Source organism: Sinocyclocheilus grahami, unplaced genomic scaffold (assembly GCF_001515645.1).
Source record: "Sinocyclocheilus grahami isolate Dianchi unplaced genomic scaffold, SAMN03320097.WGS_v1.1 scaffold643.1, whole genome shotgun sequence".
Classification (NCBI taxonomy): domain Eukaryota; kingdom Metazoa; phylum Chordata; class Actinopteri; order Cypriniformes; family Cyprinidae; genus Sinocyclocheilus; species Sinocyclocheilus grahami.
Window position 1 is genome coordinate 611119 of NW_015505822.1, and position 10394 is coordinate 621512.

The following is a 10394-nucleotide window of genomic DNA, read 5'->3' on the forward strand; positions in this document are numbered from 1 at the left end:
TGGATAAAAGCATCTGCTAAACGACTAAATGTAAATGTAAATATAATTAGTAAAACTTGAACTAAAATTAAAACGAAAATGAAAAAAATAAAAACTAATTCAAAATATTAATAAAAAATGATAATAGTATATTTTAATGATAATAAAATAACAGTGGGTCACATCGTTTTAACTCTAAACATACATTATAAGGATATGTATTGTTTAGTTTGCAATAGGGTTATGATAGTTAACTAAAACTAAAAATAAAAGCATAAAAATGTTTTTGTTACTTGAAATACAATAAACATTAACTGAAATAAAATAAAATGTAAAAAAGTATTTATAAAGCTTATTTTATTTCAACTGCTTGCCAAGGCAATAATTCTAATTTTTATTTAATTTAACTTAACTAAAACTAAAACCATAAAAAAAAAACATTTAGTTACTTGAAATAAATGTTAACAGAATAAAATAAAATTTTAGTTTCCAAACCAAACATTTTTGAAATTTGAAATGAAAAAATATAATTAAAACTGTATAGACATATTAAAGAAAATCTAATGGTAATAATTTTTTTAAATGAAAACAGAAAACATAAAAACTAATTCAAAATATTAATAAAAATGTCTAGTTTTTATTCATTTTGTGTCATTTTATTTTATTGTTTCAGTTAGTTATTTTAGTACATCAAGTTAAACTAAATAAAAATGAAAAAATGTTGCTTTGACAACAAACTGAAATAAAATAATTTTTTATATATTTTTAATATTGTATGTTATTTCAGTTAACATTTATTTTATTTCAGGTAATGAACTAAAGTTTTAGCTTTAGTTAATGATAATAAACCTGATCCCATGCAATACTATGAACTTCCTCCATCCGTTCCTACTAAACAACAATAAAGCCCTGAATATCATATCTGAGCAGCGAGAGATCCCGTTGTTTTCCGAACCTCCAGGCAAGCCTCAGAGGATGAACGGGAAGGTCAGCGGCAGGATCTACGTCGGTGGTTCTCCGTCTCCTGTGGAGTTTTCCAACAACGACCTGCACTCGTATGTGGTGACTAACGACGGTCGAGCGTATATCGCCATCAGCAGCATCCCATCGAGCGTCGGTCCGTCTCTGCAGCCTCTGCTGGCTCTCGGTGAAGCCATCGGCTGGGCCTTCGCTCTGCAGCAGCCCGACTACCACAACGGCTTCAGCAGCATCGGTGAGACCTGATCCATAACCGCTCAGTCGACTTTAAAGACCTGTTATTCAGCTTCCTCTTTGTCTCTTAAAAACAAAATGAATTACAACTATTAAAAAGTTGTTAAAATGTTAAAGGGGACATGCACTTTTACGACTTGTGTGAACTGAAATGTGTGTGTACACAACCATCCTATAATGATAAAAATACACCCAGTGTTTTTTGTTAATCTACTAAAATCTTTACCTCTTTCTCAAATCAAGCTGATCTCAGATGCATGTCTGTGTGACGTCACAAAACAGGTCCCTCCCACGATAGTTTGATTGACAGTAGTGTTTTACCTTAGCTCCGCCCTGAGTGACTGTCATCAGTCCACCATTGTTTCACCGCCGGAGCAGATGTAGACAAGAATGGCTCCTAAGCGATTGAGGTGTTCTGTTGTTGGATGTAATAATGAACAGCAGTCGTCATTTACTCCCGACATCTGAGCCGCTGAAGACGCAGTGGATTATGTTTGTTTCTGAAGGGCATGCTCCCCCGATCTACCTAAATGCGTCTATGTTTGCGCGAATCATTCATGATCCAGCCTCATCTACAGAAGGAGTATAATTTTTTATAATGTGCTAATTAGCAAGTTTCACGATGAATGCGGCTAAAAGTAAACAGTCTCTCTGAGAGCAGCTCGGAAGAGAGGGGCGGAGTTAGCAGAGCTCATTAACATTTAAAGGAAAATGCTACAAAACGGCTTGATCTGAAAAGAGCTGTTTTTGACAGGGTAAAAAAGGTGTTTTTTACACTACCATTGAGAAATTTTAACCAAACTATGTTACAGACTTTTCATTAAGACTCTAAAGATTCATATCAACTTGTGGAAAATGGGCATCCGATGACCCCTTTAACACTATGATTAGTGTTATTATTGTAATTAATATTGATAATATCATTTTTCAATATCACAACTTATTGTTGTTGTTATTATTGTTTAAATTAAGTTAATAATATTAACTGAAACATTAATTGGATTTCCAACCATGACACAATATCGTCAAAAAATCAGCTACTGCTTTGTTATTAATAATATTCATTATTATTATTATTATTATTATATGAATAATATTAACAATATTATTAACATTAATCATTAATGATTTTTAATAATTAATAATATTTATTATAGCATTGATTTATAATAATAATCATTATTGTTGTTATTATTTTGTTTATAATAACGTTATATTTTGGGTGAAAATAAAGTTAGTGGAACGTTATAAGAAACGTTTTTGCAACCTTTAAATAACGTTATAATCACGACAAGAAGATGACATTTTAACGTTCTTAGAATATTAAAAATAAACGTTCAAATAATGTTATATCTTGGGTAAAAATAAAGTTAGTGGAACGTTGTGAGAAACGTTTCAGCAACCTTTAAACAACGTTATGATCACGACAATAAAACTAGACATGTCGGTGTTTTCGAAACATTTTAAAACAATGTTCCCGCGCTTTTATAAGCTAAATGGATTACCTGGGTCCTGGTCTCGGCAGGAGGGGTTTTCACGCGGCAGGCCGAGGTCGTCTTCCAGCCCGGGAACGAGCGGCTGAGCGTCAGGCAGGAGTTCGGCGGCATCGATGAGCACGATCACCTGCTGATCAGCACTGAACTGGACGGCAGGATCCCAGAGGTGCCTCGAGGAGCCACGGTCCAGATCGAGCCCTACAGCGAGATTTACCAGCACTCCAGCAACCGTGAGACAACCTCTCAGATATATGACACCCGTCAGAAATATCCTCGTTTCAAAGTGTCTCTCTGATACAAACTCTCTCTAAGATAGCTGGAGCGGATCTGCAACTCTGCAGTCAAAGTGCATACATTTCTGTTATTTTTAAGGAATATTGGAACGAATTGAAATTAGATTAACACAAGATTTAAGTTAATTTATAGTAATTGTGAAAAAAAAAGGAAACCAGAATTGTACTAATTTTTTAGTAATTTACACCTAATTAGACGTGCTCTCAATTTTAATTATGCTTTTTATTTATTTTTTTATTTTTTAAGGAAAGGTTTATATAGGTATCAGAGATGTAAATTAGCCTGTACAATATCATTAATATACTATTATAGTTTTTTAATTATTTTGAACTTGTTTTATTGGATCTGCAACTCTGCAGTCAAAGTGCATGCATTTCTGTTATTTTTAAGGAATATTGGAACGAATTGAAATTAGATTAACACAAGATTTAAGTTAATTTATAGTAATTGTGAAAAAAAAGGAAACCAGAATTGTACTAATTTTTTAGTAATTTACACCTAATTAGACGTGCTCTCAATTTTAATTATGCTTTTTATTTATTTTTTTATTTTTTAAGGAAAGGTTTATATAGGTATCAGAGATGTAAATTAGCCTGTACAATATCATTAATATACTATTATAGTTTTAAAATTATTTTGAACTTGTTTTATTTATTTATTTATTTTTCTGTTTCCATTTAATTATATTTATTTGTTTGTTTTTGTAATTTATTGCTAGCTTTGTTTTTTTTATGTTTATATATTTTTTTATAAATTTTTATTTCAGTTTTAGTTTTATTTATTTTTGTACATCAAGTTAAACTTAGAAAATTATAAATTTTATATATTTTATTTTATTTCAGTTAAAACCTATTTTATTATGGATTTTATTATTATTATTATGGTTAAAGTTATAGTTATAGTTTAGGAAAAGTTTACGTAGGTATCAGAGATCATTAATATCCTATTATAGTTTTTACAATTATTTTTAATTTGTTTTATTTTTATATTTTCTGTTTTCATTTAATTTAATTTATTTATTTATTTGTTTTTTGTTTGTTTTTGTCATTTTTGCTAGCTTTGTTTTTTTTAATGTTTATATAGTTTTATAAATTTTTATTTCAGTTCTGTTTATATTTTATATATTTTATTTCATTTCAGTTCAAACTTATTTTATTATGGATTTTATTATTATTATGGTTAAAGTTTTAGTTTTAGTTCACTATAATTAACCTGTGTACAGTGCATTGTTTTTACTTAATTTTGTGCTGAAATCATGCTTTTTATACTGTCACTATACATATAAATAGTCAAAAATTTATATGTATGTGGTAAAGCTAATGTAAAACTAACATACACCAATTAAATGTTGTAATTCAGGTGTTCTACGTCTAACGTAAAGCTAATAACTCACTCTTTTTTTGATATTTTTCAATGTAAACATGCGCTTGATGAAGATCTTTGAACGTTGCATCTTGTGCATCATCTCGTGCATGACATGGCACACTTAAAAGTCACATTTTAAACATAAATGCATCTCAAATTTAAAAAATTCTCTTTTTTCCATTCTACTGCGCTGCTTTTCTGTTTTATTTTTTTTCTACGTAAACATGCACTTGTCGGACGTCTTTGACCGTTGCCCTCGCGTCTTTTGCATCATGCATGACGCTGCTTCTAAAAACATTTAAAATTTAAATTTAAAAAAATGCATTTCAAATTTTTTAAAATGCATTTTTTGTCTCATTCGATTGCCTGGCATCTCTCATTTTTAAAAATGCAATATTGCGTTCTGTGTTAACAGCCCCTTCGGCACCATGCATTTATCTTACTAACAACAGAAACTGAGGCCAAGCAGCTTTCTATGTTCTCCTAAAAAACCCTTTTAATCTAAAGATGAAACATATGAACACATGAGCTTGTGCGGTTTAATGGCACCCTCTCTATTTCAGTCTTCGCTCTTCTCTGTGATGTTCTCAGTGATTACGTCCTCCTCGCAGCGGGACTATATCGTTAGCATGCCCGACGGTAGCGTTCGCACACACAGCTTCTTGTGGACGCAGAGCATCAAGTTCCAGAGCTGCCCGCACGAGGAGGTCCTGAGCGCTGTGCCGGCGAGCCAACAGCTCAGCGTCGACCAGATCTTCGTCATGTACGACTCCAGCAACCAGCTGATCCGCTTCGCCATGAGCAACAAGATCGGCTCCATCCACAGTAAGGAATCTAGAACTAGCAAATGAAACACACGACAGAGCGACTAAACACTGGGTTCTGTCACATATGTGTTGGGTAATGACTCATACACTACTGTTTCAAAGTTTGGAGTCGGTAAGATTTCCTAATGCTTTTACAATAAGTCTCTTCTGCTCACCAGGGCTGCATTTATTTGATCAAAACGTACAGTAAAAATAGTGAAATATTTTTACAATTTAAAACAGCTGTTTTCTATGTGAATATGTGTTAAACTGTAATGTATGTCTGTGATGCGCAGCTGAATTTTCAGCATCATTACTCCAGTCTTCAGTGTCACATGATCTTCAGAAATCACTATAATATGCTGATTATTATCAGTGCTGGAAACTGTGATGCATTTTTGTTTTTCAGGATTCACAGATGAAGTTCAAAAGTACAGCATTTATTCAAAATAGAAATCTTATCTAACAATATAAGTCTTTATTATCACGTTTTATCAATTTAACACATCCTTGATGAATAAAAGTATAATTTCTTTCTAAAATAGAAAGAAAAAAAATCAGCTTACCCCAAACTTTTGAACTGTAGTGTATTTTGTTACAAAATATTTATATTTTGAATAAATGCTGTTCTTTTTTAAAAACGTTTTATTCATTATTCATCAAAGAATCTTGAAAAAAGTAGCACAGCTTCCAAAAAAAATTTTTTTATATTCCAAAATTGATAATAAATCAGCATATTAGAATGAAGACTGGAGTAATGATGCTGAAAATACAGCTTTGATCACAGAAATAAATTACAGTTTAACAGATATTCACATAGAAAACAGTATTTTTAAATTGTAATAATATTTCACAATTTTTACTGTATTTTTAAATCAAATAAATGCAGCTTTGATGAGCAGAAGAAAAGTTTTTATAAAATATGAAAATTCTTACTGACCCCAAATTTTGAACGGCAATGTATATATAAATGTTTTACTTCTTGTAGTTGAGATTTGTTATGTATTGCTTTACAGTGTACTGTAAGTTGAATATATTGTAGGTTATAATGAATCATTTCTTACGTGGTGATATTGAGGAGGTTTTGTTGAGGTTATGGTAATTTGTTGTAATAGTGATTTGTATCTCTGCTGTGGGTAAATGATGCATGGAAATGACAGGGTTAAAAAAGGAGCTCGTATTTTTATGGATTCTTTTATTGGTCTGTTTTATTGGCTTAATGAAAGAGGTAGAGTATTTTATCTTTCAGAATAGAGTGAAAGAGGATGCTTCGACTCTGCTTTTGATGTGATTTCATATTTAATTAACCCCTTAAGTGCCACCAATGGGGCTCCTTTTGTTGTTGTCTTTTTTCTCTATCACATAGTTTAGAAATCATAAATGTATATCATTTGAAAGCTTAAAACCTCAGAATTCATCCTGTGAAAACCATTTTTAAATCGGACATTGCTTTACCATGGAAATGGCACTTTAAAATATTTTAGTCTCCTCCCCTTAGTGGGTGGAGTCAAGTGTCATGTTACAAAATGTATTACGGTCTTTTAGAATCACATTTTTTTATGATCTTGAACAAAATACATATATTTGGAAAGGTCCGAGTCTCAAGATTCCATATTTGGTGGTTATTTTTTTGCTAGAAGTAATATTGACAGAGAATTTTAGACCTTCGTGACAAAAAAATGCATCTGGATGGCACCCGGTGGCTGTTTTTGGTATAACGCCTTAAATACATTTTTTTTAATATCAACTTCAAATTTGGAACATAACTTATTTAGACACAAGGCTGTAATTTTATATCAATTTTGGATTTAAAAATATTTTGTAAAATATTTACTTTATATAAAATAAAAAAAATTTCTACAATGCATTTTCTTTACAGTAAATTTAAACTTCTATAACTTTTTGATACTTTAATATTTTGAAATGATAGTAATCTGCAGATTGTCTTCTTAAAAAGAGTCCAACCGTAGGGCTGTATTCCAAAGTTTGCATGAATTATAATAATTTAAGTTTGGATAGTGCACTTTCACGTCTACTGTATGTTCAAAAATGGGGGGTGGCACTTAAGGGGTTAAATGCTTTATAGTTTGAATGGCTTCAGGTTTTGTTTATTGGTGTTTTTCAGGTGGAATCCCGGAGCAGAATCCCTGTTTCACCGGGAGACACGGCTGCGACACTAATGCCGTCTGTCGTGCCGCTCAAGGCAAAGACTTCACCTGCGAATGCGCCGCTGGGTTCACCGGAGACGGACGGGTTTGTTACGGTAGCGATCCTCTGGTTTATATCTTGGGTCAGTGTTTGTGTTCAGACGTCTGCGTTGAGTTACTGAAGAGCTCGTTCATCTCAGCGCCGATAAATCTAGCTGTTCTCTGCTTGTAGACATCATATGTGAGCACAAAACCAATATGTGAGATTTATACAACATCTGAAAGCTGAATGAATAAGCTTTCCATTGATGTATGGTTTGGCGTTTGACGATTATTTGAACTATTTGAAAATCTGGAATCTGAGGGTGCAAAAGAAAAATCTAAATATTGAGAAAATCATCTTTAAAGTTGTTCAAATGAAGTTCTTAGCAATGCATATTACTAATCAAACATTAAGTTTTGATATATTTACGGTAGGAGATTTACTAAATATCTTCATGGAACATGATCTTTACTTAATATCCTAATGATTTTTGGCATAAAAGAGAAATGTATAATTGTGACTCATACAATGTATTGTTGGCTATTGCTACAAATATCCCCCAGCGACTTAACACTGCTTTTGTGCTCCAGGCTCACTGTATTATAATTTAATTTGACTTCAAAGCTCCTCCTGGTTCACAGACGGCTCGATGATCCAGTGCAAACACTGACTGTACTGTATATACAGTGTTTAATTCATGGGATGTTTCCTCTCTTTGGGATTTAGTGCAAAGAAAACACGTTTAGCCTCCAGGACTTTCTGCATGATTTTGTCCACAATTTGTCCCCCTTTTTGAGAAGATCTGGGTCTCGTTATTTTTATGAACTGCACTTACATATTTCAGAGCATATACACAGAAATTAATTATTGCTGCTCTTTCTAACAAGCACTTCATCTCAAAAACCCTGAGTGATCTAAAATAAATAGAGTTTAAAGTCGATATGAAATTAACATTCACTTTATTAATTTGTAAATCACAAAAAAAAAACTGTCCAGAACTTGTTAGGGTTATATTTCACCCTAAAATAAAACAAATCATTCAAAATCTCATTCAACTAATATATATTATATAATATATAGTATGTTATTATTAAATATATTATTAAAATATAATATATACTGTATGTTTATATTGTTTTTCATGTATTTTTAATATATATTAATTTTATATTTTTCATTATTTATTATATGTATGTAAATATATAACAAATGTAAAAATTGTATATATGTTTAACTTGTTAATATATTTTATTATATATATATATATATATACATATAACACTGTAATATATATGTATACAATAAAAAAATATATATATTATTTTTAGCTGTTTTATATATATATAGTTTTTATAAATTTATTTATTAGTTTAATTTTTATATTTTCTGTTTTCTCTTTAATTTCAGTTAAAGATTTAGTATTTTTATAGTGCTTTTTTTTGGTAATTTTTATATATTTTTAAAAAATATGTCTATATAATTTTTATTTATTAGTTTTTATTTTTATATTTTCACTAGTTTTAGTGATTTTGTTTTGTTTTTGTCTTTTTTTTTATAAATATGTCTATAGTTTTTATTCATTTTTATTTATTAAATTTTTTTTTTATATATTTTTTTATATTTTAATGTGTTTTCACTTTATTCTCAGTTAAAGATTTAGTATTTTTGTAGTGTTTTTTGTTATTTTTATGATTTTTAAAATATGTCTATATAGTTTATATAGTCTATATATTCATACATTTTTATTTTAATATTTTCCTTTTTCACTTGAATTTTAATTAAAGTTTTAGTAATTTTGTTGTGTGTTTTTGTCATTTTTATTCATTTTTGTTTTTAAATGTCTATATAATTTTTATTAAATTCAATTTATTCATTTTTATTTTTATATTTTAACTTTAGTTTTAGTTATAGTGATTTTGTTGTGTTTTTGTCATTCTTCTTCTTATTTTTTTTTTTTTAAATATGTCTATATAGTTTTTATACATTTATTTATTAGTTTTTATTTCTATATTTTCTGTTTTCACTTTAATTTCAGTTAAAGATTTAGTATTTTTGTAGTGCTTTTTTGTCATTTTTATGATTTTTAAATAATATGTCTATATAGTTTATATAGTCTATATAATTATAAATTTTTATTTATTAGTTTTTATTTTTATATTTGCTTTTTTCTCTTTAATTTTAGTTAAAGTTTTAGTAATTTTGTTGTGTGTTTTTGTCCATTTTTATTAGTTTTTTTTTTTTTTTTTTTTACTCACCTTTCAAAAACCTTGTTGTTTAGGATTAAATTTAAAATAAGAAATATGTTGATTTTGATTTGTTTGAGATGATTTCAAATCAATCACGCATGATCCTTATTCTGGTTCAGATGAAGCCATATTTGAAGACAGTCGTCAACTCACCTCACATTTATTTCTACAGCGCTTTCTACAATACAGACTGAAAGCACAGCAGTGTGAGACGCTCCAGCTGTAAGGAAGGGCTGGTGTGTTGCACACATGTATGTTTGTGTGAGCGATTCGCTGCAGGGTGGTCATACTTCATTAATAACACGCAACAGATGTGCATTCCTTCATATAGAGCTGATTCTGAAGAGTCGAGGCTGGCTGAGCCGATAAAGCTGTGCACATAGAGCTGTTTGCATGGGATTTTCTCTCTCTCTCTCTCTGTGGCATGCAGATATCGATGAGTGCCAGCCGGGCCGTTGCCATAGCGATGCCATCTGCCACAACACCCAGGGCTCCTTCACCTGTCAGTGCCGGCCTGGTTTCCACGGCGACGGCTTCAGCTGCACACCTGGATCCGGTAGGTGTTAGTGCTGTATGCGTGACGCTCTGAAGTCAGCATGAAATTACTTTTTTAACTTCTGTGAGTCTTATATGAAAACTAGGGTTGTTATGATGTTACGTAGCAGTCAAGCCATAAAAAAACCCTTTTTCATTACTTCAAATTAAATTAAATTAAATAAAATATAGTAAAAACTTCAGCTTATTTTATTTCAGCAAATTAAATTAATTGCTAAAACAAAATAAACTAAAACGATATATACATATTT

The 10394-nt window shown here is 30.5% G+C and overlaps 1 protein-coding gene across 1 annotated transcript in view; it reads left to right on the forward strand.

The window, feature by feature from the left end:
* The window catches only part of LOC107558365 (nidogen-1-like), a gene marked incomplete at its 3' end in the record, with an annotated part of 32380 nt that extends 22236 nt beyond the window's left edge, over positions 1–10144 (forward strand). The window contains exons 7-11 of the mRNA XM_016242025.1: positions 941–1192; positions 2717–2917; positions 4938–5171; positions 7278–7442; positions 10019–10144. Of these exons, the coding sequence (XP_016097511.1) occupies positions 941–1192; positions 2717–2917; positions 4938–5171; positions 7278–7442; positions 10019–10144 (978 nt within the window). The remainder of the gene's footprint in view (positions 1–940; positions 1193–2716; positions 2918–4937; positions 5172–7277; positions 7443–10018) is intronic.
* Positions 10145–10394: the final 250 nt, after the last annotated feature.